This window comes from Eutrigla gurnardus, assembly GCF_963514095.1.
Source record: "Eutrigla gurnardus genome assembly, chromosome: 15".
Classification (NCBI taxonomy): Eukaryota; Metazoa; Chordata; class Actinopteri; order Perciformes; family Triglidae; genus Eutrigla; species Eutrigla gurnardus.
This window is the reverse complement of record NC_139938.1, coordinates 12,234,476-12,261,372: the sequence shown is the minus strand read 5'-3', so window position 1 is coordinate 12,261,372 and position 26,897 is coordinate 12,234,476. Positions and strand designations below refer to the sequence as shown.

The 26,897-nt window shown below is 45.0% G+C and overlaps 3 protein-coding genes across 3 annotated transcripts; all 3 read left to right on the top strand.

Moving 5' to 3' along the window:
* Positions 1–1,352: 1,352 nt before the first annotated feature.
* On the top strand, positions 1,353–6,132 carry dlb (deltaB). The gene is made up of 7 exons (XM_084029639.1): positions 1,353–1,477; positions 1,563–1,802; positions 1,902–1,959; positions 2,102–2,359; positions 3,717–4,078; positions 4,280–4,496; positions 4,669–6,132. Exons 1-7 carry the CDS (start codon positions 1,427–1,429, stop codon positions 5,385–5,387), a joined length of 1,905 nt encoding a protein of 634 aa, XP_083885765.1. The 5' UTR covers positions 1,353–1,426; the 3' UTR covers positions 5,388–6,132.
* Positions 6,133–6,413: 281 nt separating this feature from the next.
* On the top strand, positions 6,414–12,068 carry ppp1r14aa (protein phosphatase 1, regulatory (inhibitor) subunit 14Aa). The gene is made up of 4 exons (XM_084029020.1): positions 6,414–6,685; positions 9,442–9,522; positions 9,734–9,766; positions 11,534–12,068. The coding sequence occupies exons 1-4, from the start codon at positions 6,494–6,496 to the stop codon at positions 11,696–11,698; spliced, it is 471 nt and encodes a 156-aa protein (XP_083885146.1). The 5' UTR covers positions 6,414–6,493; the 3' UTR covers positions 11,699–12,068.
* A 1,551-nt stretch (positions 12,069–13,619) lies between these two features.
* Positions 13,620–25,604, top strand: exoc3l2a (exocyst complex component 3-like 2a). Its single transcript, XM_084029562.1, has 13 exons — positions 13,620–13,729; positions 15,858–16,420; positions 17,080–17,297; positions 18,214–18,964; positions 19,052–19,166; positions 19,241–19,351; positions 19,431–19,531; positions 19,688–19,798; positions 19,884–20,019; positions 20,572–20,694; positions 20,781–20,936; positions 22,573–22,694; positions 24,734–25,604. The coding sequence occupies exons 2-13, from the start codon at positions 15,882–15,884 to the stop codon at positions 25,053–25,055; spliced, it is 2,805 nt and encodes a 934-aa protein (XP_083885688.1). The 5' UTR covers positions 13,620–13,729; positions 15,858–15,881; the 3' UTR covers positions 25,056–25,604.
* Positions 25,605–26,897: the final 1,293 nt, after the last annotated feature.

Genomic DNA, 26,897 nt, shown 5'->3' with positions numbered 1-26,897 from the left:
CAGAAGCCTTTGACAGTGGATTAATGAACACTTGAAATCTTTGCCGTTGTTCAAACGTTTTGTCCACTGACTCTTTTATATTAATAATTTTCAGCGATGAACAGAACACAAACCAATACGTATATGTTTAAACCATTCATTGTGAGGCTTCAGTCATGTGGGTTTATCAGAGTGGAGCACAAACTTGATGTTTACTCTCCACATCCCTGCCAGCGACAGGTGCTGAAACCGAGTCCTTCCTAAATCAATACGGGGGGGGGGTCGCTTCTGTGTGTGTGCGCGCGTGTGTGCATTGAGGAGGGGGGGGGACGCTTTGGGGAGACAATAGCCGGGTTTGGAGCCCCCACACGGTCCGCCATGTGCCGTTGATTAGCATACAGCTGTTCGCATGAGGTCCAGACAAAAGCAACATGATATTCCAAGCCCTGCAGGAACCCTCCTCACGCACACACACACACACACACACACACACACACACACACACACACACACACACACACACACACACACACACACACACACGCTCCTTCTGTCAGCCCTTCTCCAGGCTGAACAGCAGCTCTAAGACGCACACTGCGTGGTTATCCGGGACCTGCCCTGCCCTTTGTGGACGCACACGCGTCAGAGCAATTATAATGTTGGATGGAAAGAAAGAAAAGCGTCCCTATTCTTCTCCGCTTCCGTCAATCTTTGTTTGGTGTGAAGCTCCAACAGAAAGAAAAGAAACTTTCCAAGCACTGATCTGTACACTGGTGTTGAAAGTGAACCACTGATGTCCATGTTTGATGAAACGCACGAGGATAATATTTAGATCATGTGTTAATGTGTCAATAATGTGTGATAATGTGTCGACAAATCTCAACAAATCTGAATGCCTGATCATAAATATATTCTCATGAAGACTATAGTCTATAGAGAGAGAATATTATAATATTCTCTCTCATAGTCGCCAGTTTTCCAACTGCTCACTTAAAACATCCATAAAGTTTCAGCCCGTTGGAGAGTGTCGGCTGGTGTTTCAGCTCCAACACTTAAATGTTACACCTGCGTGGTTTAACATACACATATCTGCACCGCGCCAGGCCCTGATGCATATTCCATGAAGGTCTATGAAGGTCCAGGTGTGATGTGGGTTGTGTAAATCCCCCGGCAGGACCTCTGCGTCTGCCTGCTCCCCTGAGGTCTGCCCCGACTCCACCTCTTCGCCTGTGACGCGCAGCATCAGCGGATATAAAAGCGCTCCGCGTCTTTTACGCACCAGAACCAAAACAAGAAGGGAAGAAGACCACCACGAGACCAGGATTTAACACTCAACGGGATCAAAGACTTCTGAGTGATGACACTTTTTTGAGTTTTTTTCGAAATCTTTTGGGAATATTATTGCGGACATCTACTTTTTTAGTGGAAAGCAAACCGTTGAGAGAAAATGGCCCACCTCCACCTGAGATACCTCTTGGCTTTGGCCTTAGTGCATGTAGTAAGTTGGCGTCTGTTCTTCAGTAACTATCTGTAACTGTCTTTACGCGCAGCGGGTCTGACGTCTTCCTCTCTTGTCATTTTAGGTTTTGTCCTCCGGTGTGTTCGAGCTGAAAATCAACTCGTTCCACACGGCGCAGCGCATCTGCAGGAGACACCGGGACTGTCACATCTTCTTCAGGATCTGCCTCAAACACCCAGAGGACGTGATCTCCGCGGAGCCGCCGTGCACCTTTGGCACCGGACACACCAACGTCATCAGGGCCGATCACACCTCGATTTCCAGCAGCGCTCCCATCCGGGTGCCTTTCCACTTCAAGTGGCCGGTAATTAATACAACGTTTATCCAGCAATTCATTTATCAGTGTGGGATAATGCGTAAATACGCACATGGTGCACGGTTTTCACGCGTTTTTCGTTTCTAGGGGACATTTTCGTTGATCATTGAAGCCTGGAACGCCGAATCTCCGACTGAATACACAGGTGAGGATGAGTTTAATCACTGGATTCACTGATCTTAACTGGTCTCACGCGCTTTAGCCGAGGCTCTCCATCTTACAAGTATGAATATGCGTCATGCTTCCTTACAAGACAACATTGGTTTCAAGCTGTCCTCCGCCCTCAGACAACCAGAACAACCTGGTGAACCGCCTGGCGACCCGGAGGAGACTCGCCATCGGGGAGGACTGGTCCCAGGACGTGCACTTCGGCGAGCAGAGCGAGCTCCACTACTCCTACCACGTCTTCTGCGACGAGTACTACTTCGGAGACGGCTGCGCGGACTACTGCAGGCCGAGAGACGACACGCTGGGCCACTACACCTGCGACGAGGAGGGCAACCGCATCTGCCTGGAGGGCTGGAAGGGAAACTACTGCTCTGAACGTGAGTCCATGTCAATAATACCCAAGTGCCCTCGAGCAAGCTGGTTTCTGGGGGGCAGTTCAGAGACTTACTTAAAAAAAACAAAATCCACACATCTAACACCTTGATGGTACTGCGACAGTGGAATATAATCTCTTATCACAATGTGAATATCACAGTTCTTTAGTGAAGAAGTCTTTTCAAGTGTAACCAATCAAATAAACTTTATTTATATACAGCACCTTTCAGAGCAACAAACTGATGACACTTAATTGTAAACATTTTTAATTTTACACTACAACTCAATATAATCAGGCAAATAAAGAGAAGGGGAAAACAGTAGAATAAACTCAAACACATCCTTCTGAAACCCGTTTGTTTAAACAGAGGATGGCCTCCAATCCTTCACTCTCCAAACAAATGAAACAAACCACCACATTAACATCAGAGCAAGTAACTGAGAGAAGGGTGGAGACCACCACTGAATTCAATTTGGTTTGATTAATATAGCCCCAAATCACTAATTAGCCTTCGTCAGATAAGGAAAACTCCCTAAAAAAAAACTTGGGAAAAGGGAAAAAGGGAAGAAACCTCAAGGAGAGAGAGAGAGAGAGAAAGAGAGAGAGAGAGAGAGAGAGAGAGAGAGAGAGAGAGAGAGAGAGAGAGAGAGAGAGGATCCTCTACCAGGATGGACAGAAGTACAATAGATGTCATGTGTACAGAATAAACAACTATAATTACAACATAGTGAATCCATATGAGAGAAATGATGCTTGTAACGAGAGCAGTGGTAACAGTAATGGGCATGAAGCAGATGCTTTTTTCCCAAAGCGACTTACAATAAGACAAAAAATATTAAACCAAAGAAAACTACATCAGTAGATATGATATAATGATGATAATAACAAAGCAGAAATAATAGAATATGAATGTCTTTTCCTGCAGACAGTAAGAACGATCACGCTGCAGTGTTTGTGGAGGATGAAGCGTGTGCTCGTGTTACTGCTCAGGTTGATCGTTGATCTGCGACGCAGACGGGAATCTTTTGAGAGCGTCTCCTTTATGTGAGCGACTCTGGCAAGTCGGTGTGTGGCGCTCCATCTGCCTTTTGTTCTCGCTCACAATGAGAGAGACTCACACACACATTTTTCAAGGTGATCTATGTGTGTGTGTGTGTGTGTGTGTGTGTGTAATGGGCAGATAAAAGAAAGCGTTTTTCTCCAGCAGTGTGTCTACCAGCTGCTTGGCTTAATACTTAACCAACAGTGAAGTCTGGAGCAGTGCTGGGGTCAGACAAGGGGCCCTGTACGTGTGTGTGTGTGTGTAAAGGCGTTCCCATTGTAATCAACCTCCCCCCCCCCCTCCCCCTTCTCTCCAGCCATCTGCTCGGCGGACTGCAGTGAGAGGCACGGCTATTGCGAGGCCCCTGGGGGCTGTACGTGTCGCATGGGCTGGCAGGGCCCCTCCTGCAATGAATGCGTCCGCTACCCAGGCTGCCTCCACGGGACGTGCAGCCAGCCGTGGCAGTGTAACTGTCAGGAGGGCTGGGGGGGCCTCTTCTGCGACCAGGACCTCAACTACTGCACCAACCACAAGCCCTGTGCCAACGGCGCCACCTGCACCAACACGGGCCAGGGCAGCTACACCTGCACCTGCCGGCCCGGCTTCGGAGGCACCAACTGTGAGCTGGAGACCAACGAGTGTGACAGCAACCCCTGCAAGAACGGAGGCAGCTGCAACGTGAGTGCACGGTTACGTCTGTTTACTCACACTGAGAAAGCTGCAGCAGAGCAACACAATGAGATTAGACATATAAGACGTGGAAGAACGGTATCTTTGTATGAACACCTCGCATATTGTGTCCATTAATCCCTACTACGTTAGCTTTGGGCCAATAGAAACTGCCAGATTTCCTCCTAAACGTGAAGGTTTTGTCCACAGGACCTGGAGAACGACTACTCGTGCACCTGCCCTCAGGGTTTCTACGGTAAGAACTGCGAGATCATTGCCATGACGTGTGCAGACGGTCCCTGCTTCAACGGCGGCACCTGTGTGGAGACGATGACCGGCGGCTACACCTGCCGCTGCCCTCCCAGCTACACCGGCTCCAACTGTGAGAAGAAGCTGGACCGCTGCAGCAACAGGCCCTGTCTGAACAGTGAGTGGTGCCTCCGCACTGGCGACCCCTGGTGGCCGAAGTGCAAACTAGCAGATTCTTGTCCGAATATGAAATCACTGTCGACACTCCTGAGTCGATGCTGCAGTTTCACACGGAGAGTGTTAAGTGTTGATCTGTCGGACGCTGACCAGAGTGTTTCTGTCCCCTGCAGGTGGCGAGTGTCTGGACCTCGGCCAGAGTGTCTTGTGCCGCTGTCAGGCCGGCTTCACCGGTGCCAACTGCCAGATCAACGTGGACGACTGCGCCTCCACCCCCTGCCAGAACGCCGGAACCTGCCAAGACGGTGTGAACGACTACACCTGCTCTTGCACCCTGGGGTACACCGGCAAGAACTGCAGCGTGCGTTCCGATGCCTGTGGCGCCCGGCCCTGCCAGAACGGTGGCACGTGCTTCACCCACTTCACTGGGCCGGTGTGCCAGTGCCCCAAGGGCTTTATGGGTCCCAGCTGTGAGTTCACGCTCCAGCCCAGCTTCAAGCCCGCTCTGCGCCAAACCTCCCAGCCCTCCTCAGCCACGCTCACCATCTCTTGCGTTCTGGCCGTCCTGGTGCTGGTCCTGGTGGCGGCCATTATCTTCCTGAGGAGGAGGAGGAGACTGCAGGGCATGAAACAGCTGAACGACAGCGCAGTCTACAACGACCTGGAGACGACCAACAACCAGGGAGGAAGCGAAAGGGAGGCGTTCCTCAGCCCCAACGGGCTGTTCAAGATCAGCAACGGCACGGCTCGCCTCAGCCTCTCCCTCTGCCCAGACGGCAGATCCGGGTTCAGGCACGGTCCTGTGGTGGAGAGCAGCCGGACCAGAGGCGAGCACCAGGACTTTGTGTGGAGGGACGAGGGCAGCCTGGGCTCTGGGGCCGGGCTGAGATAAAAACATGGACCTTCACACAGAGGTCAAGGAATATTAGCACTTGTTGCTGCTCTGTCTTCACGCACAGTGAAGAAAAACGGGGCAAATCCACGAGTTGAAAACCCACTCTGCTTATGCAGAAGATAATGTACCATTCAAAATGTACGCCTAGGAAACGAAATATCGACAAATGGACGACTCTGATGAAGATGATTTACAAAGATTAACAACAAAGTATATGGGGCAAAGCTCCTCCATGTTTAATACCCAAAGAAACAAATAATATGATCCACTTTTCACAGGACCTACAACACAAACCAAATACAGGAAGTCACAATACTCAAAACCTGTTTTATTGGGTTATTGATTTTAATATGTTCACTTTGTTTGATGTTCTTTTTTTAAAACACCAATTTTTGTTTTTGCTTTTCAATCTTCCTTTGGACATTATTTCCTTATTGTGAGTACCATCATTTTTATTCTTTATATTATTTATTTATTTGATAAACGTATGTTTATGGCTTCACTTTGATTGTCACAGATGTAGATATATATTTATATGATGCTGAATGGAGACCGACGCTTGATGTTTTATGGGCTTATGACGGCTGTGTGAAATATCCCAAAGATATTCAGTGCAGGGATATGGAAGGAAAATGTGCTTTATCACGCAGTCAGCCAATACTGTAATTTATATTTATATATAGTTTATATACTGATCACATTTTCATGTGCCATTTTGTGTTCATGCCAAAGTTTATGTTACGTTCCATGTTTTCATTCATATTATTTAATTTCATCATGTTGTGATTGTAATGTGGAATAAAAGATTTTGCTGTGATTCTGGACTGAGCTTTTTGTCCTGCAGGCTTGAACCCTGCATGTGCCTTTAGATAATACAAACCTATGCAGTTAAATTGTGGCTCATCATGTGGTATTGTGGACTCGGCTCACATTTCACTAGATCATGTGAGTTTTCATGCAGTGGTTCAGTATTTGTATAGAAAACATCAACTCCTCGCTGTCTGCCCGTCGCCTCCCAGTCGCGCTCAGCGCGCCTCTCTCTCCTCCTGCGCCTGAAAAGGGGACAAACCAGTCACACCAGTCACACCACAACCAGAACAGAAATGGCAGCCGAGCGGACCCTTGAGGACGAGGTCCACGACGCGTCGGATTCGGAGTTGTTTCAGGACCTCGGCGGTCATATCCCGAAGAGACACGCCCGGGTGACCGTGAAGTACAACAGGAAGGAGCTGCAGAAGCGGCTGGACCTGGAGAAGTGGATCGACGAGAGCCTGGACCGGCTGTTCGCGGGGCAGGTGGGTGGATGAGCGGCACGCAGCAGCCCGGCAACTAACTGCTCAGTCTGCACCGCTTCATACTATATTCTAATACATGACAGTTCGCCTGTGATGACGTCCTTCATTGTGTCAAAACTCGTCACGTCATTTTAATAAGACTCAACATTTAGACAAATATCTCAAACTCACAATCCTGTTTCAAAATGATACAACATGAACATCTGAAGGAGTCTCTGAAAGCAGCAACAAAACACTGATTTAATTCTTCTTCTTCTTTAGTATTTTAGTAATTTTCTCTTACAAAATCCACACAAACAGAAAGGATTCACAAACATAATATTCAAACATACAGCTTATTTTTGCCAGTGCAAGTTTTCACAACAAGGACAAAAGAAAAGTAGAATTACAAGACGGTAACATTTGATTTACAGTGAAATGGTAAACAAACATGGCTGGTTTATGGATCCAGCTTGTGTTTGGACACATCACAAGAAATGGTCCGTTCTTCGCCCTCTCCTCTTCCTCTAACTACCTCCATGTTTGTCCTCACATGGAGGTCCATCTGTTGTGTTCAGTCCGTGTGTTTGAAGAGAACAGAAGTGTTTTCACTGATGTAATTTATTTCATTCTTCGACGTGTGTTTAATGTCACAAACGGTGTGTTTTGTACTGAAAAGTGAAGCCGAGCTGAAGTGCCTTAAACTTGCATTCTCTCTGCTGGCCATCAGGGGACGACCCCCTTAAAGTGTGAGTCTGAGGAAGAATGTGACATGAAGGCATATTGAGATGACACAGCCCTGAGACCGGGCTGCAGGCCTCCTCTGGGTGATCTATGTGGTGTCCAGAGTAGAGGAGCGGTGGGATGGCCTGGTTCTCCTTACAAGGCCAAGCATCCTGTAGGTCCACAGCTGTCCCCTTGTCAGAGATCCCTATCTTTCTTGGGGCTTGCCTTACATGGTCAGTGTGCAGAAGGATGGATGATGTGAATAAGGTTGCTGTTGTATAGTGGCTCCCAGGAGGAGGTAAACACTGACATCTGGCTGCTGAGGCGTCCGACGGGAACTCAGGGTCTCTGGTGAGTCGAGAGAGGAGTTCATTTTTAGACCACATGCAGGATTGGGTTGTGAAAGGCAAGTATATTGATGGTTAGATAACGGAATTCCAATCTGGCAGCTGTGTGAAGCCAATTCATAGGAACCCAAAACATCGATTCATGTCAATAAAAGAGCAATATATCCTTTTGGATATTCTGAATATGATTTGAACATGAAGGGGACATATGCTTATTTTGATGTTCATCCTACGTGTTTGTGGTTTATACTAGAGCATGTTTACATGGTTTAATGTTTAAATGACTCTTTACTTCCCTCATTCTGTCTGTCTGAATACTGAAGTCATCCTTGTGTACTTCTGTCCGTCCGGGTAGGGGAATCCCTCCTCGGTGTCTCACTCTGAGGTTTCTTCCTGTTCAAATATTTTTTTAGGGAGTTCTTCCTTATCCTCCCTCTGATAAGAGGGTCGTGGGAGGCATAGACTGTATATAATAATATGGACATATTAATTGTGCGGTCTTGAAGCCTCGATTTCTACATTTTGTCCGTCGCCATCTTGTCATTTTTGCAACCAGTGAAGGAAGTGACCACTGTGGAGGAATAATGGGTGGATCTGATGAACATAAGCAGCAGAGCGGCACCCTAACTGGATCTGGATCCATCTGGATTCTGGTGTGAAGCTGTCAACAAAGTTAGCTTTGTAATTCAAGGTCAACTTTACAGCTAAGTGTTAAAGTCATCTTAATAGCTAACTGATGGTAGTGACCTGTCAATCCCTGCTTTCTGGTCTGTTTTACTCTAAATGGACCATAATGTACTTAATGAACATCATGCTGGATTGAAGAAGACTTGAAACTAGAGAGAATTTCATAGACTTCCATGCAATGAGACTTCTTTGTGCAACCAGTGGAGTCGCCCCCTGATGGCCTGGAGAGAGAATGCAGGTTTAAGGCACTTTAGTGAAGCTTCGGCTTCACTTTTCAGAACTGGAGGTTTCCGCCTGCAGAGGATGTCGTAATCTGCACAGATTGTAAAACACTTCAAGGCACATTTGTGATTTTTAATAATAATGATAATTGAATTGAAGCCGTAGGTCGAGATAGTTCTATTATTGAGCCTGCATGTGACATAGGATGAGGAGATAAATCGAATTAGCTTGTTGAAAGCTAATATTATCATATTACTCTCAGGTGAGGAGGACCTGCCTGCTTGAGTTGAGTGAAAACTTGAATCTGGCGTTGGGAGTCCTGTATGTCAGTGCAGTGGTGTGGATGGGTGGATGCGACTGGTACAATGGCTGTTTGTTTCAACAGAGCGAGCCACTGTTGCAGTATTACGTGACACTGTTGCTATTCAGCCCCCAGAGCCTAAACATGCAAGTGATGGTGCAGGCTTTGGATTCAAGTCTTCAGTTGAATGTTACAGTGGTGCACGCTTGCAGAATATCTCCTTACCTATATAAAGGGATCCAAAGAACTTTTGAGTTTTTCACCCTCACAAGGTCCTTTAAGGTTGAGTAGGGGATTCTATTCAGAAACACTTTCTGTTATATTACCTGAAATCCTCGTGGATCTGATGAACACCGCGATGAAGCCCTGTTCTAAATGGGGGGGGGGGGGGGGGGGGGGGGGATTTTTTGGGGAAGAGCAAAGTCCAAGCGGTTGAAGATAATACATGTGTGTTGGTGATTCTTTAAGATTGTGTGTCCATGTGTCTACACCAGGGAGGTGATATGCCGGAAGAGGTGAACATTGATGACTTGATCGATCTGCCCAGTGATGAAGAACGAGTCAAGAAGTTACAGGTACATGACCGGCGTGTATAGTAAACTGTATAAGAGAGGACTGGTTCAGCCTTGTCAATAGTTTCAGGCACCAGGATCAACAGCTTCTGTTCAGAGAGGCACTCAAATAGACAAAAGTTGTTTAAAGGGTTTTATTAGTGTGGCAATATTATAAATGAACACATGCTTATGTGGCTGTTTTGTAACAACATAGTCTTCCATTTCTCAACAGGGTTTTCTTGGAAAGTGCAGTAACAACACAGAGGTATGTTTCCACCTGGAAATGATTGTTAGTCGTGGTGAAGCACACATTACATCATGCTGTACAGTATACCTGCAACACACACACACACACACACACACACACACACTGAACTGAAGCTGCAGCTTCCGACTCTTCGTCTCATCGTCACTCCACCCGCCTTAACAATGGCTTTCTGTGCTCTCTTGCCTTTTTCTTTCCATTTAAAGCCTGAAACAATTGAGTCTTTTTGGCCTCGCCGTGGTCTGGTAGTCAGAGCAGGGCACGTCAGCAGCTAACACACAGCTAACACACAGCTAACACACAGCTAACACACAGCTAAGCAAAGAATAAAAGTTCATGTTTTTTCAAAACTTGAAAGACGAAGTCAAATTTTTCAAATATTGTCTATATTTCTTCGAAACATGTTTTTTCTTGCTGGAATCATTCCTCCTGTTTGAACTGCACATTAAAGGGGCAGCATGCAGTATTTTGGATCTATTAGTCGAAATTGAATTTAATATTCATAACCATGTTTCATTAATAACCTGAAAATAAAAATCGCTGTGTTTTTGCTCTTCAAAGTCCACTATGTTTCTACACGGTTGCTTAATATGTTTTTGCGTTACCTGAAGGCCACCATAGTTCTACAACACACGTGTGAAAGAGTATTACAACAGTTTTGTACACATTATAGCAGTCTTGGAAAGAAGGAGTGATCAGTTGGTTGCAATCTGCAACTATTCCGCTAGATGGCACCAACACACCTACACACACCCCTCCTTTAAAGATGCTGTAGTTGAAATTCATAGCTCAAGCCAGATATCGTTAAACAGCACCATAAACACTGACGGAATTATGTCACACAATCATTCATCTGAAGCTTTATCTTTAGAAGCTTAATCTGGATAATGTGGACTGTATTTTTAAACTTTCATTGGAAGGGCGAGTATGAAAAAGAGGAATGATGACCCGTTTCCTGTAAACAAACTGAGCTGCTTGCAACTAAACCGGTTTCCAAAAATGTGCCAACCACAGCACGAGTTACTCAAAATAGTGTATTTGTTGTGGACTATTCTAACAGTGGAGCTCGAAGGCACAGAGGAAGAAGATATATATTATTCATATCCACACAATACGTTTCAGTAGGAGGAACGTGATCTCACTGCAACGCGTCAAATAACACGGCTTGGTCGGAGCTCCAGAGCTTCAAACTATGATACCTTTTCACTTCATCGGTGATGGCGGGTCAATATACGCTCGTTACATACTGTGTATAGTGTCTTTTCAAAAATACTTCCCAGGAAGTTAGGTTTAGGAAACAAAAACACTTTGTACAGGAAAAGAGCGCTGACCTTAACTTGATGACTCTGACAAACATGACTATTGACACTAGCGATTCACTTTACTGGCAACTGACGTAACAAAGTGTCAACTTTAGTTTAGCTTTTAGTTTTAGTTTGACACGGGACACGAACAGCAGTCTCCTGGACTAAAGTCCCGTGTTAGCTGGACCCGTCCACCTCCCTGTCTCTCTCTCTACTAAATCTGTTGCACTACCCATAATGCAGCAGGACCAAGCTGCACTATTTGACACCTGGGCAGTGAGGTTGGATATTCATGGTTGGTTTTGCTTGTTGATGGGATTTGCTGATAGAAATATAGATTATTGCTTTTAATGCGAACGTGCTAAATGTAAAGTTCAACATTGATAATATATGACCAACACTAACCGTGTCCAGGAACGGCTAGTGGTTGTATTGATGACCAGGAAATGCTCCTCCTCCTCAGCCCTTCATCACAGAGCTGGTGGCAAAGCTGGAGGGAGTTCACAAGCAGGACGAGCTGCAGAGTGAAGGCATCGAGCATCCGGTCATCTGCCACAGTCACTACCGCCACGAGCCCTACCACTTCAACAACCCGCACCAGACCCGAGGCCAGAACCAGACCCTCTGAGGACCCTCTGTCACGACGTGGAAACAGACAAGCCCGTCCTATCTGACCCTGAAAGACAAAGACGGAGAAATCAACCCTCAAACTCACTAATTCAGAACTTATACCTTGTTGAGTTTTTGCTGGTTGCCTGGCAACCTCACAGTGAGGACAAGAAAAGGGAGTCCCTGTTACGCATTCAACGTCACACACTGATCACAGAGTTTAAAACAGTTACAGTGGGTTGCACTTTGAACACGTTTTACATCCCACATAGATAACCTGTTAGATTATGATGGTCATGAATGTTATTTATTGATTACAGGACATGGAGATAGACCCAACATAACACGCTTGCAAACTAGCGTTCTAACATTTCAGTGTCATCCTTTCTGGTTCTGACATGTTTTACTACTTTTTCAGTTTTGTTATTAAATTCACTAAAGTTTGATGAATTGCTAATAAAATGATTTATTTCACCGTGGGTGCATGTTTAATGTTCTGCATTGATCTGTATGTATGCAGGCCAGGAGGCACTCACAATCTGTGGATCAGTCGAAATACCAGTTGATTAGGTACACCTGAACCTGAACCTGAACCTGAACCTGAACCTCAACCTGAACCTGAACCTGAGTTCATGTCATCCGTGGCTCAGACAGAAATCATGTCTTTGTCACCAACGTTGAGTCTAGATGTTGATTATGATCCAGGCCTAGTGAGGCCGTTATTGAACTGCTTTTTAAATGAATATTATCTTGTATTTTAAAACCGTGTGGAACGTGGGTCGCTAGCATAGACTGAATATTTATGTCCTTCCTATTGGTCCGCCCTGATTTAAGGTCAGTGGGGGTCCGACACATTTTTGTATGTGAATGAACCACATGTATGAACTGTCGCCTCACAGCAAGAGGGGTCCGGGTTCCTCATTTCTTTCTCAATCTTATTGAGCCCCCTTATTGGGGAATTGGGTTACTTTGATATTACAGACATGTCTGATTTATTTTTGTTAAGTGCTTTAACTGTGAGAGTTATTATGGCCAATGACAATGAGAATATGTCAAATGTCAACAATAACTACCATAACATAAATACAAAAACGTACCGAACCATGACCCAAACACGAACCGTGAATTTTGTGTACCGTCTGTTGAGTAGACTGCCCCTTGTGCTACACCAGACTGTACACCAGGTGGCAGTAGGAAACCACAGTGAGACGCCTACAGGTGTGTTTAGGAAATGTTTCTTAATTTGTTGACTTGTTGCTTCACTTAGTTTCCTTTAAATTGCACAATATTGACCCATTTTCACACACACACACACACACACACACACACACACACACACACACACACACACACGCACACACACCTCTCATACATCCTTCAGTGCTCTTGTGTTCTCGAGAGCCTTGGCATGCCGACAGCGACCTTGAAGCTCTGCAGTAAAGCAAAGACAATATAGCAGCAGAAGCACCAGTGTGATTGTCATTTTAGCTCACATCAGTCCACTTAAAGTCTTCCGCTGAGGAAAATGACACTGCTGATGGTGTCTGAATGGAATTTGGACTCAAGGCCACGGTCACTGAAGCATCCTCATAGTTCATTTTCTCCCCCAACAGAAATCACACATGCAAACACACAGACAGGGTGTGTCAAGCTGATAAAGACATAAAACAGTGCAGGGGATACTATGTGTTATCCTCCACTGTACGGTTAAGGTAATTAGTGTAATTAGAAGGGTCCCCAGGGTGCTGAAGGGGCGGAGGGTCGGTGCCATAGGAGGTTGGGGGGGGGGGGGGGGAGGACGGGACGGGACGGGCCTTTCCTCAGGAAAACATATCACCTTCCACCACAATAGAGCCCGTCAGGAAACCACAGGCAGCCCCAGTGCTCTCTTGAGTCACCGAGTACTTTCAGACACGCTCTCTCTCTCTCACACACACACACACACACACACACACACACACACACACACACACTCCTCAGCCTGCAGCCAACACAGCAGCACACTCCAGGATGACACTGGACTGAAAACACTGCTCGGCGATCTCATCAGGTAAGTGTAATTCTCTGCACTCAGACAGCGATCGACTCTAGTTTCTGATGCTTTCATGCTCATTTGGAAGGGATTTTCTTCTTCATTTCTGCCTGCAGATAAACTTCTCATTAATGTGACGTTAAAATGATGTTGTGTCTGCCTGGACATTTGCTGATAAAAATCAAGAGAACGGTCGTTTTGTTCTGAGGAAATACACACGTAACATGTTAGATCTGACCAAAATCTACAAGAATATTCAAACTTCATGCGGGCTGAATTCCAGTTTTTTTAAAGAAAATGTTTACAACACCTGAGTGTTTTACTGTCTTCTGAGACATGTGTGGAAAGAGAGAAGAGGAGTTGAGTGAGTGGACGAAGGCTGCATTCAAACAGAAGTAAAAAGGACAAAGGTACACATGCGTGTCATGAAGGCAAACTGCATAAAAGCTGAAACCTATAGAAATGACAGGAGAATATTTGCTTTCTGCATGGGACAATATAAATCATCATATCTTTATAATTGCGATTCATGATATTGTCCCAATAATCATCAAAATATACTCACAACTATGAAAATGGCACCAAATCACATTTTGTTAAAAATACTATTTTTATTGCGTCTCAAATCAGACACATCTTTTTTAGTGAAACAATCAAATACTCTTAAATAGATGATCATAAATCATAAGGTTTCCCTGCATAAATATAGAAGAAATACATCTCAATTATTTACATCTCTACGATGACAGTGAGCTAGACAGCTTTTCTAAGTCACTTGTGATGATATGTACGACTCTCCAATGAAAATTCAACAGGATTCACACTTATCGTGAATATTTTTTATTATTCTGTTCTGCGATAAAATCCTATATTGTCCCATCTCTGACCCTGACACAGGACTGTGTAGGACGCCCAGCTGATGTTGACTTCCAGTTTTGGAGAGTTGGCTCTCATCACTACAAAAAAGTAAATTATTATTATTAAATTGGAAGTATCACCAAACCCGAAATCAGTGGACATGGACTATAAACTTCTTCTTTTGGTCATGGATTTATTTCTACCTGTCCACACTGGGACGAATGATTTAAATGCCGTCTCGCTCTATTTAAAATGCTTTGAATAAATGAGAATGTAAATAAAAACACTAATGTTAAATGATAGTTCCATATATTTTAAGTCTACTCAAATGCCCATAAATACACTGAGAGTGGCTGTAATTATAATTCTTAGTCCATACTGGCTGTGAATGCATCCCTTTATAGTGCAATAACAATGTGAATATGTATTTAAAGTTATATTTCACAGAGTTTGATAAGTGTTTCATCAGTTTTTAGTCCAAAAGTCTTTGTGTTTCCCATCAATGCTCATCATAGGAAAGAGATCCGTCTAACTGTGACTCATATTTAATTCTTGTACAAACTGATGACTGGATGTAGTTGCAGGAGACAAAGACTTAATGACGTGTGAGTGTTGTTTAAGGACGGACTTGAACAAATGTTGTGTGACAGAATCAACTGGTTACCTTGAAGCAGGAAGTTTCCTGAGTTACATTATCTCCATAAAAACAGGGACAATAATGTCCTTGTCTCTGACATCACAATCGAGGAGGCATTGACAAAATGCTTTGTGTTTTTATTGGATTTTTGAGGCGATTAAACAAAAAAAGTTATGTCTTAAACTCTTAAAATAGAGCTCAGAAAAAGATGACATTTTTTTTAAATAAAAGATGTATAAAAATATGATGAATTATTAACATGACCTATGTCAACTATTTATTTCTGAATAATATAATATTTACATAAGGCTGTATTTCAGCACGTGTAGATGCAACAATATTTTGAATACATATTTAAATGGGCAACCTTACATAACCAGCATGTGAACGGATGTTTTTCCTTCAAGTTATATAAACTGTCTGATGGCAACAGAAGTTTTCCTCATTTCATGAGTTCAATTTCCTCTGAAAGGATGGAGTCAGGACTTCTGAACAGGCTTATTTACTCCGTCATACAGGATTCCTCAAGTCATGTTTTTAAATGGCTAATAATAGCATGTGAACAAATCCAAAACATTGAAAAACAAATATCTCATATGTTTGACCTTTTTAGAACTGAACATTTGGTCTAAATGTGTCCTTGTTTTGCAGTTTGGTAAACTCTCCAGTGCAACCATGCCCATTCTGAAGAAGCTCCCGGGTCGGTCCAAGAGCTGCCACGAGTTCCCCAGAGCCAACGGAGAACTGATCCTGCCCCGGCTGGACCTGGACCTCAGGAATGATCTCAATGATCTGAAGGAGCTGAACGGCCTGAAGGAACTGAAAAAGAACTTCAACCCCTTCGAGGATGTGGACCTGTATGAGGACGAGAGGAATGGGGGTGACATGGGCCTCATCATGGGGGAGGTCAGGAGTAACCTCCCGCTCAGGTCCTCCCGTGATGGCGAGGAGGAGGAGAACGAGGTGAACGCAGAGAGGCACGGGGCAGGGAATCCTAAAGGGAGGCCCCTCAGGGGGACCCTGGAGCGGATCTGTGGAGTGTCGCCCCTCAAAACCCTCGGAAAACTGGGGAAGGGGCTGCGCATATCTGGACGCAATGTGTGGGGGAACAACTCTCCCCACTTCAGCCCCGGAAACTCAAACAGTCTCCCACCAGCGAGGGAGAAAAAGAAAGGACTACGCAGGAGCTCCGAAGGAATTATGACCCTGCTCCGGTGAGGAAGACGAGTTAAACACCTTAGATGGTCTTAGCTGTTGTGTGTCAGTGAATTGTGAAGGATTTGGATTTCTGATATAAAGAGTAAAACGTGCTTCAGCAGCTGTGGATGACATGTCTTGTGGAGTTAAAGAACAATACAGGTTATTACTGGCTTTTTGCAAAAGCAGGTTTGCAGAAATACCATCCCATAATTCAATCATAATTCCATCAGTTGAAATCAAAAGGAAGAAAAGCATCAAACTTTTCCATGATGTAACTATGAGAGAAAACCTGCAGCAGTGCAACAACAGAGCTGTAACGGTGTGGTGAATTAGCCGGGGTCCCAGGGGAGTTGTTAGTTTTGCTGGTGGTCAGTGATGGAATGGCTTATAGTGTGCTAATTTCCTGTGGAGTTATGTAATATGTAACTTGTTGATCTATGGAACCTCTTTTGTTTTTCAGTCACATGCTCACTCAATGGGACTATTTTTATCTGAGGCACTCAGTGAATATGTGGCATCCCAACATTGGCCTTACTGTCAAGTCCAATACTAAGTCTTACATTTGAGTCTGTATATATAAATCACGCTTTATGATAGTGTGTCTTATTTTAGTATTTTTCCCCCCCGGCGTCGATCATTCATGTTCTTCGTTGCTGCTGTGGATACTGTGCAGCATTACAGGTCGCCGTAAGGAGGAACGCAGAGAAAGCCTGCCCTGCGGAAACCTCAGCACAGACAGCGAGGCGGAGGCTTCCAGGCGGCCCTCCTTCCTCAGGATGGTCAGTCTGGGCAAGCTGAAGAGGGAGTCCATGTCAGACAAGGCGTCCCAAGAGGCTGAGGAGGAAACAGATGAGGACGAGCCGGTGGTCAAAAGCAGAGAGCCCCTTTCAGGTAACAAGCAAGGACGCATCAGGTGTGAACAGAGTCCCGAATATTTCAAGTCATATCATTATCAAGTGACCTAGAAGAATCTATATTTTGCGAGGAGTTCCTCTTCCATTAGACAACTTTGCTTTTCCTGGTTGAGCTTCAGCAGTACTTCCTCCCAATCCTAGACAACTCTCTGATGGGGCTGAGAGGTCCCCAGATCCCTGAGTCACTGGGTTCAATCACCACCAGGCTGTGAAATCAGGAAATGACCGCACTTCCTCCGGCCACAGGTTCCTTCAGATAGAAGTTCAACCAAGCTACTGTTCACAGACTCCGCAGGGAGCCTCGCTGGGAATAGAAGACTGTGCAGAATGAGCAACAAATAGGTCATCCGTCAGGCACACGCACAACTGCTCAATAACCATTAAAGCACATCTCCCACTTTGTTGTTTTGTGGCATATAAACCAGGTGGTAACCTCTAGTGACTTTAACTTGCATTCTCTCTGCTGGCCACCAGGGGGAGACTATTTGGTCTCAATCTCTAGTTTCAATCTCAAAAACAGCATGATGTTCATTTAGTAAATGATGGTCCAATTAGCGTCAAACATACCATAAAGCAGGGGATGCTTTAGGGCGGGGCTACCTTGCGATTGACAGGTCGCTAACTCTACCTTGCTACCGTAACTACCAATGCAATAAGCTACGAAGATACTTTTACAGTAAGCTGACCTTGACCTTGAATTATGAAGCTAACTTTATCACCAGCTTCACACCAGAATCCACCCGTCGCTCCTCCACAGTCCAAATATGGTGCAAAACATCCTAGATGGCGACGGTCAAAATACCGAACTTGAAGTCACCGTGGCTATGTTTACTTTTTATATACAGTCATTGATGTAAACACAGCGGCCTTGTTTCTCTTCTTGCTCCCCACAGTGCTGGAGATCCTTCAGCTGGTCAACCACAGGGACCTCCTCCTGGCCGACACACACATTCAGGAGCTGGAGCGAGAGTGTGAGCTACTGTCTGTCCTGACAACCTCAGCGACTCCCAGCCCCCCTCCTACCATTACTCCCAGCACCCCACCTGGCATGATCTCCTTTTTGTCCTCATCCTTTGACGACTCCCTTAGCTCTAATGCAACTCTGGACTCGGGCCTGCGGAAAGCTAAGGACGTGGAGCTCCTGTACGAAGCCCTGCAGAAGGAGATGTGGGACGTAGTGCGAGAGTCCCTTCGCCAGCCCAGCGCCGGTCCCAACCTTGGGCTGGTGGTTCTGGTGATCCAGCAGGAGGAGCATGCTGATGCTACCTGGGCCCTGAGAGAGGAGACCAAGCTAGAGCGAGAGGGCCCCCAGGTCCCGACCAGCCATCGTCCCCGGCAACTCAAGATGAAGTGGAGGCAGGCTGTGATGGAGGCGGCAGACTGGAGCCTACCACTTCAGGTAGACACCCAGGCTGGACAGCTGGCCTCGTACCTAGAGCGCCTGCGGAGTCGGATGGTGGATGACCTGGACGCAGCGAGGAGGAACGCTGTATCCATTTACCCAGAAGAGTTTGCTGCCTTCCAGGTGTATGTGGACAGTTACCATCGAGCCGTGGCTACACGTCTTCGCACCATCACCAGAGGCCCACTGCAGATCACGGACGTCTACGCTTTACTGGACTGGTTCTACAACATCTACAACAGGTAGGGTACCTTAGTAGACCTCCCAATACAATAAGACAATAATGATATTCCAAACCTGGAAACTAATGAGTTCTAACTTTGGTCCAGGGATGTCCTGGGAACTATTGGCACAACCACACCCATCAACTACGCTCCGCTTGAGCCCATTCTGTCCCAGGACACGGTGGAGAGGCTGGAACAAGACTGTATCAGCATTGTCAGGGTAAGAAAAGTCTTTTTCACATGATTGTTCTTCTGAGTAAGAGGCATATTTTAATTTCAACTTGTGGTTTTCAGGAGAAGGTGACCATCGAGCTGATTCAGGTTCTGGATGAAGAGGAGAGGCGGTGGGCCCAGACTCTGCACATCGAGGAGTATCAGTCCAACTTAGCACGCTCAGTCATCCAGGTACGTCATTTTCACCAATCTAAGTGTCTTTTGAGACTTAGATACAGCTGTCTCATCACTAACTCTTTCACATCTCCAGAGGTTGAAGGTGGACTTGGACAGGTCTACATCTGTCAACCAGTTTCTCGGGGCAAGAGTGGCTCGCTGTAGTCTGGTTGGTCTGGCTGACTTCCTCTACAAGTGAGTATATGCTATCAGAGAGGCATAACATCGACGATACAGAGTGGGTTTTTGGGGGGTGCAAGCCCCCATGTTTTTACAGGACAGGAGGGGATTGTTTCTAGAGTTCATTAGCATTCAGCAGCTTTTCGTTTAAACTCAACTCCATGTGTTCAGTTTCCAGAGGAAGGTGGAGATGTTTCATGAGACTCAGGCAGAATTTGGAGACCGAGGGGACGGATATGTGTCCAGGACCATCGCTCTGGTGAACTGCTGCCCTCCTCTCAGGTAGACAAACCATTCTTTGGAAAATGTAGATTTTCAACACTTATTTTGCGAAAGTCCAGCTTCATGTCTCCTGTGTATTGCGTAGGTCCTTAGTGGAGCGCTGCAGGCAGTGTGACCTACAGGGCAGCGAGGAGTCGGCACAGAGAGCTAACTCCTCCCTGGACAGGATCATCAACCAATCAGTGAGGGTCCTGACTGACAGACTGTTTGAGCACATCAGGGTGAGTCTCATTGCAGTCCTTTCAGCTTGTTTCTCACATTCAACAGCTGGACATTAAAGGTACTGCAGGTTATTTTTTTTTATAAATAACAAGAGTTCAGAAAGAACAAGCCAATAACAAATAATTAAGGTATTAACAAACAGCAATAATAATGATGATTCTGACATAACACTTTCAAGTTCAAACTTTTAGAAGTTTTTTTTTTAAGTTATAAGCAACATTCGTGTGAATTGTGTTTGTGTGCGTGTGTGTGTGTTTGCGCACTGCACAATAACAGGAAGCGTTCTCTCACTTATTCTCAAATATAATATGTAAAAGTAGTTAAATCTAACAAGAAAGTCACCATTGACAGTCCCTCCCTCAAAACACTGTAACCAACACTGTTAATACTCACAGCTGAATGAAATTATTGGGCTGTTGATTATTACATGATGATTATTAATTATTATTACAGTTTTCTTTGATTTGTTTTTATTTATTTGGTGATTTCTGTTGGAATCTAATGAGAATTTCAACAAATTTGACAAAAAAATGTGTTTGTTGTCGTTCCAGCCTTTCTTTGACAAACTGATAAAGAGAAAATGGCTGAACAACACAGAAGCCTTTGAAGCCATTGAAGCCAGCATCAAACAGCACTTCAAGAAGTTCAGAAGGATGGAAGCTCCACCGTATCAGGTAACGCTGTGGGATCAGATAGAGGGCTTGTTGAACAATGAGTACTCCACAGCATTCACTTATCGGTTGTTTTGATGGACGTGCAGACCCTGGTGGGGGAGGCGCACCGGCGGGTCCTGGTGGAGTACATCCGAGCCATCATGCGGGGGCGGGTCATCTGTACGTCCTCCAAGATGAGAAAGAGGATGGCTTTCCGCCTGCAAGATGAGGGCAAACAGCTGAAAGGACTCTTCAAGGATCTGGTCAGTCATGTCATTTAATATCTGATTTAACCTGCAACAAATTGAAGTAAATAAAAGCCATTCATCATCAAAATAAATTGCATTATACATTCACAATTCCTCTTCCGGATTGAAATCATAATTTGTTCTCTTGGAGCTATAATAATCAAAATTCAACCAAATTGTTTTGTTTTTAATTAATTCTATACAGACACAATTCTCTTACATGCTTTACCATAAATAAAAAACATGGTGTAGTGGTAGAAAAATAAAAAACTTAAAAGTGGATTAGATTAGAACAAGTCACATCTACCGTTTTATATCTATGAAAGCACATTTAAAAACAACCACTGTAAAAAAAACAACAAGAACAGAAGAAAACACTAAACATAATGTGCACATAACAGGAGTTAAAAAAAAGAAGTCAGGCTAAAATCAATCCTGAAACCGACAGGAAGCCAGTGAAAAGAGGCTGATACTGGTCATATGTGATCCCAGTCTCTTTTCCCAGTAATAAGCCCGTTAGGACCTCTTAACTCAATGCCTTCAATTCAGCTAGTAGGTGCTTTTCAGGAAAGAGCCTGATCTTTAAAGCAAGAATGGACAAGCAGCCATAAAGGAGCTCAGATTTGACTAAATGAGTAGTTCATTACTTGGGTCTTCTGAGAGGAATGGACACTTCTGCACCACTGTCCTGCAGAGCTGAGACATCGTCCTCATCCCCTTCCTGTAGCAGGGAGCAGGTTTTCAACCTCTGGCTAAGCCCTTAGCATTATAAATAAATCCGACATGCTGATTCTTAAAAACGCCGAGCCGGGCTGGCGCAGAGAATGCACAGTCTGACCCCCTGACTTCCTAGGTCAGGAATAACTCAGACACTGTTGATACAGGACCGGGCTCTGAAAAATGGCTGCCGTCAGTGAGATGGAGATGGATGGACCGGGCTTACGTTAGCACATGCCAGAGGAGGGAAGAGGGTGTAAAACAACTAGGCCTGACAGCATGGCATTTGCCCCCTTTCTGTACACGAGTTCAAACAAGTGTCCGTCACCTCGGCTGACAACAGGAAGCTGCTGTGTTCAGAAGGAACTTCCTGTTCCTGTCAGCTGGCTGGCTTTGATGTGGCTCTGGGATGGCCTTGATGGCCTTTTTTTGCTGTGGAGCGGGTTGAAGTGTCTGTGGAAACTGTGTGTGTGTGTGTGTGTGTGTGTGTGTGTTTGTGTGTGTGTGTGTGTGTGTGTGTGAGTGTGTTCAGGGGGGGGGTAGTTTTTAATGGCTGTCTAAAAAGTTGTCGTTATTTTTAGTGGATGCCAGGCCAAAGAACTCTGCTATCTTTTTCCTGAGTGTTTAAGGAAAAACACGACCTGGAAGAACGGAGGTGGAGTTTTGTTATTCGCTTAGTAAATCAGCTAAATGTTTGGCCTCTGGCCTTTAAACTTATTAATCTGTTTCCTCTGAAGGTTTGATTGTTTGCGGTGAGTCATGCCTCATCTTAAAAAAAAATTCAAACTGCAGAAGAAGTCATTTGGATGACACTTAAATGAACAAATTTCCAAATAAAGTTCAATGTCATGATTAAATAGTACGTTTTGTTACGTTAATGAATGCTTACAATAACAAAATGGCCACTGCGCTCTTTGTCTCCCCTCTGCTGCAGGATTCAAGCTCATCCTGGTTGGACAGCATCATCTGCCACCTGGCTGACATCATCCTCCTGGAGGACACTCCCTCCATCCAGATGGAGGTGGCCGTCCTGGTGAAAGAGTTTCCAGATATACGGTGAGGGGATTAACAAATCAACAGTGTTGGAACATTTTTGTTGCAAGGAAGCGTCTATGAAAACAGATCTACTGTACCCCCAAAGGTCCTATATATCCTTTTATGCTCATTGCTACACATTCACAGTGCTGTTTTTGGCGCTTTGCCAAAGCAAGGAAAAAGTAAAGAGTATGTATGTTGTTGTTTTTTTTGGTCACAATGGATCAAAACAAGGAAAAGGAGTGCGGAAACATATCTACATTAACTTTGCTATTTTTGGAGAGGAGAGCGGGTCTGTTTTAAGAATGGATGAGGCTGAGAGGCCTCGACAGGGGGGGGGGGGGGGGGGGGGGGTGTTTGTGCACAGATTAAGACTCAGGTGACGGTTGGCAACCGAAGGGCCGCGTGTGACGTAGCACTCTCCGCGGAGCAGACAGGAAGCTGCTGCCGAGTACTTCCTGTTCCTGCCACCCTGCAGGAGACAGACTGGTGCCACAGTCAGAGGGAGAGGTGTGGAAGAGGAGAGCAAAACATCGTAGTTCAGGCCCGGAGACATGCTACCTCACTGCTGGACCCGCTCCCTTTGTTTACTGCACGGCTGCCCCGCTGGTATTTTAGGAGATCAAAGGCTGCCGGCCTTTCGGGATCTTTCTGGGTGCTTCATTGAACAGAGCCGAGTCCGTTCATGTGGCTGCACAGGTCAACCCGTCACGCAGCCTTCTGATTCAACATGTTCTTAAATGCCAGCTGTGTACTTTTAAAAGCACAACTGCTTTTGTAGATTAGTTGGAATCCATTAGAGTGAATTATAGCTGAAAGGAAAAATGTCTTTTAAACCCTTTTAATTTCATATTGTGCCCCCATTTAATTATAATAATACATTTTATTTATAAAGCACTTTTCATCGTACTAAAAGTTGCTTTACAGTTAAAATACAGTTAAAATAGAAACAAACATACAGTTAGTCAACAAAATGTAATAGCAACACATCCAAAGCAGATTTATTGAACAATATATGTTGTAAAGTAAAAAATATATATTTTTTTCTTTTTTTTAATCAAATATATTTTCCTGCGTATGCTTACATCATTACCAACTCATCTAACTGTCAGTCGATTCCTGGTAAATTCATCACCATACGGAAGCTAGATCGGAAATGATGTTTCAGCTTTTTTCTTAACACCTGCTTTGTCTTTTTAGCTAGCACTTCCTCACCTTCACAACTCATCAAGAACAACTGGAGATTTAATGGATTATTGTAAAACCCTTTATTTATTACATTTATACCTGCAGACCTGGTGGTCTATTGAAAAGTGAGAAATCCAAGTTTATTATTAATATTAATTACTGCATTATTTCCAATAGAAAGCTTAAAAATCATTCGGAAGTGATTTTTCCACTGTCCTCTCAAAGAAACGGCCGTATGTGTCGTCACCAAAGTGGTGTTCATTTGTGAAGATTATCTTGCAGAACAAAATATGAAAGCATCATAAATGTTTGTTTATTGAGAGCTTTTCTGTAATAGTCTACTCGGCTTTTTGTCATGGAAACCAGTGTGCTACTAACTTAGAGGCTTGGCCTCAGGCAGCAACCTCTAGTTCTGAAAAGTGAAGCCAAAACTGAGGCGCCTTAAACTTGTATTCTCTCTGCTGGCCATCAGGGGGCGACTCCTCTCGTTGCTAAAATATTGCATAAAGGTCAATGAGAAAATGATCCTACTTTCCAAGATGGTAACGGGCAAAAAGCAGAACTCAAAGCTTCAAAATCATAGTCCAATGGGTTGTCCTCTTTTTATGGTATGTCTATTGTTACGCAGTTAAATAAAGAAAGTAACAAAGTCAACAACAAGATGATGTTATTTTTTGGCTTACATCCAATATATAAACCAGTAGTAATGAATTATTGACAAAGTAACACATTTTTAAGAAACGTTGTGTTCCTTCCCAGAAACAGATGCTATGACTCAGAGAGATGCTACTGCATTTGTCGACACCAAACAGACCCAAATTCCATTAACTCCTGTCTACCCGCCTTCCTCCCTGTATCCTTCCTCTCAACAGGAAGAAGCACGTCTCCACCCTGCTGAATATTAGAGGGATGATGCGGCAGGCCGAGCGCCAGGAGATCCTCAACATCGTCAAAGACTTTGAATGCCGAAGTGCTCTCATGTGCAGGGACCACGCCCTCTTCTCCGACATCCCCATCACCTCAGAGGTGCACTGCATCAGCTTGGGTCTCCTCCGCCTCGCCATGGCCGTCTCCAACTGGTTCTCAGAGCACCGTCCCCGGCAAAACCGCAGGACCAGTCGCAGAAACGCAACAGGCCAACCTGCTGAGGGTCAGCACATGGAGGACATAAATAAGCTCCACAGAGAAGACTAGCTGTTGGTGTTTGCGTTAGGAGAGCAGTCACAGGCACACCGTGAACATAGTGATGACATGTACATGCACCTTGACCAAAAAGTGATTGTACCAAATATTGTTACCAGAAACTTGACCTCAGGTACTGCTCGTACTGTACATGCTCACTGACATTTCTCCATCTCCAGATGTGCATTTTTTAATGCAAATGTGAAACAGACCATCACCATGATTTATCTTATTTTTATGCTGAGCTACAGAAGTAAACTAGTGGTATCAAATATCCTCAAACTGTAATTTCTTCGGTCTTCTTCTAGCCTTTTATTCCCCCACATCATTGAAAGCATTGAAAAGAACTGCTAGAAGATGCAGTGCAGTATGATCTAGGCTGCTTTGCTGTTTAATATGTATTTACCCAACAACATATAGACCCACTCTCTGGTATATAGACCACATGTATGCAAGGATTTAGTGTATGGAAATGGGAATGTGTTGAACTCTCACTGTGAATGACATGGATCTGTTGCTGGAAACGTAATAAAAACCCATTGACTGGGTAGACTGAACAGATTCAGCTGCTCTGTCCTTGTGTTCTGTATCTCGGGTTTGGATGCTGTGATCTCGACTGTCGACTCTTTGAATGGATTAGGTGTCAACCTCCCGTTCTGAAAATGAAGCCAAAGCTGAAGTGCCTTAAATTGGCATTTTCTCTGGATGTTCATTCAGCTACCACGCTGTGTCACTACCACGCTGCGTCTCTACCACGCTACGTCCCTAACCACAGCGTCGCTACCATGCTGGCTGTGTCGCTACCACGCTGCGTCGCTACCACGCTGCGTCGCTGCCACGCTATGTCGCTGCCACGCTACGTCCCTAACCACAGCGTCGCTACCACACTGGCTGCGTCGCTACCACGCTGGCTGCGTTGCTACCACGCTGCGTCGCTGCGTCGCTGCCACACTGCGTCGCTACCACGCTGCGTCGCTACATCCCTAACCACTGCACTGCGTCGCTACATACCACGCTGCGTCGCTAAATACCACGCTGCGTCGCTACCGTCGCTACCACGCTGCGTGCATCGCTACCATGCTGTGTCCCTACATCTCTAACCATTGCGTCGCTACCGTCGCTACCACACTACCAATTAGCTACTGAGATGCCTTTAACACTTAGCTGTAAAGTTGACCTTGAATTATGAAGCTAACTTTGTTAGCAGCTTCACACCAGAATCCAGATGGATCCAGAATCCAGTAAGGTTGAAGCTCAGGGTGCTGCTTTGCTGCTTGTGTTCATCAGATCCACCCGTCGCTCCTCCATAGTCCAAATATGGTCATTTCCTTCACCAAATTCCAAGATGGTGATTTTTTTTGATGATTATGGTGGTTTTAAAACTGTAGCCCACAAACCAAATGGTTGACGTCACCATTCATCTATGTAATGGATATGTTATTGTAAAATGAATTCTAATTTTAGGTTGTGTGGCCCCTGAACATGGGAGCGTCAGACACTAAGTCTGCAGTTATGTTAAACAATACAAAGACAGACAGCGGGTCTGACGCAGAACTACATATACACACATACAACTTAAGCTTTGTTCTGAGATCTCGAAATGTGGGGCTCCACCCGCTACTATGTGACGCTCTACGAGAGGGGTCATACGCCCCGAGGCCAACAACGGGATGTTTTTCAATAAACAAAGATTTCCTGTTGTCCACCGAGGTGCCAACGGATGCTTTTATTGGAGCCAAGTTTACGTTATGTACTAGGAGGGAACTTCCCCTCTGTTGCTCAGAGTGAAGGTGAAGCAGCCACGGAGCTTTTTCATGTCCGGCTTCTCAAAACAAAGTCAGCCAGCCTCAGCAG

Excerpts from the sequence above, each read along its gene's own strand:
- dlb (XM_084029639.1), top strand. The coding sequence starts at position 1,427 with ATGGCCCACCTCCACCTGAGATACCTCTTGGCTTTGGCCTTAGTGCAT. Across the intron at positions 1,803-1,901 it reads CTTTCCACTTCAAGTGGCCG|GGGACATTTTCGTTGATCAT; the intron begins GTAATTAATACA and ends TTTCGTTTCTAG. Across the intron at positions 2,360-3,716 it reads GGGAAACTACTGCTCTGAAC|CCATCTGCTCGGCGGACTGC; the intron begins GTGAGTCCATGT and ends CCTTCTCTCCAG.
- ppp1r14aa (XM_084029020.1), top strand. The coding sequence starts at position 6,494 with ATGGCAGCCGAGCGGACCCTTGAGGACGAGGTCCACGACGCGTCGGAT. Across the intron at positions 6,686-9,441 it reads ACCGGCTGTTCGCGGGGCAG|GGAGGTGATATGCCGGAAGA; the intron begins GTGGGTGGATGA and ends TGTCTACACCAG. Across the intron at positions 9,523-9,733 it reads AACGAGTCAAGAAGTTACAG|GGTTTTCTTGGAAAGTGCAG; the intron begins GTACATGACCGG and ends ATTTCTCAACAG.
- exoc3l2a (XM_084029562.1), top strand. The coding sequence starts at position 15,882 with ATGCCCATTCTGAAGAAGCTCCCGGGTCGGTCCAAGAGCTGCCACGAG. Across the intron at positions 19,167-19,240 it reads ACTGTATCAGCATTGTCAGG|GAGAAGGTGACCATCGAGCT; the intron begins GTAAGAAAAGTC and ends TGTGGTTTTCAG. Across the intron at positions 22,695-24,733 it reads AAAGAGTTTCCAGATATACG|GAAGAAGCACGTCTCCACCC; the intron begins GTGAGGGGATTA and ends TCCTCTCAACAG.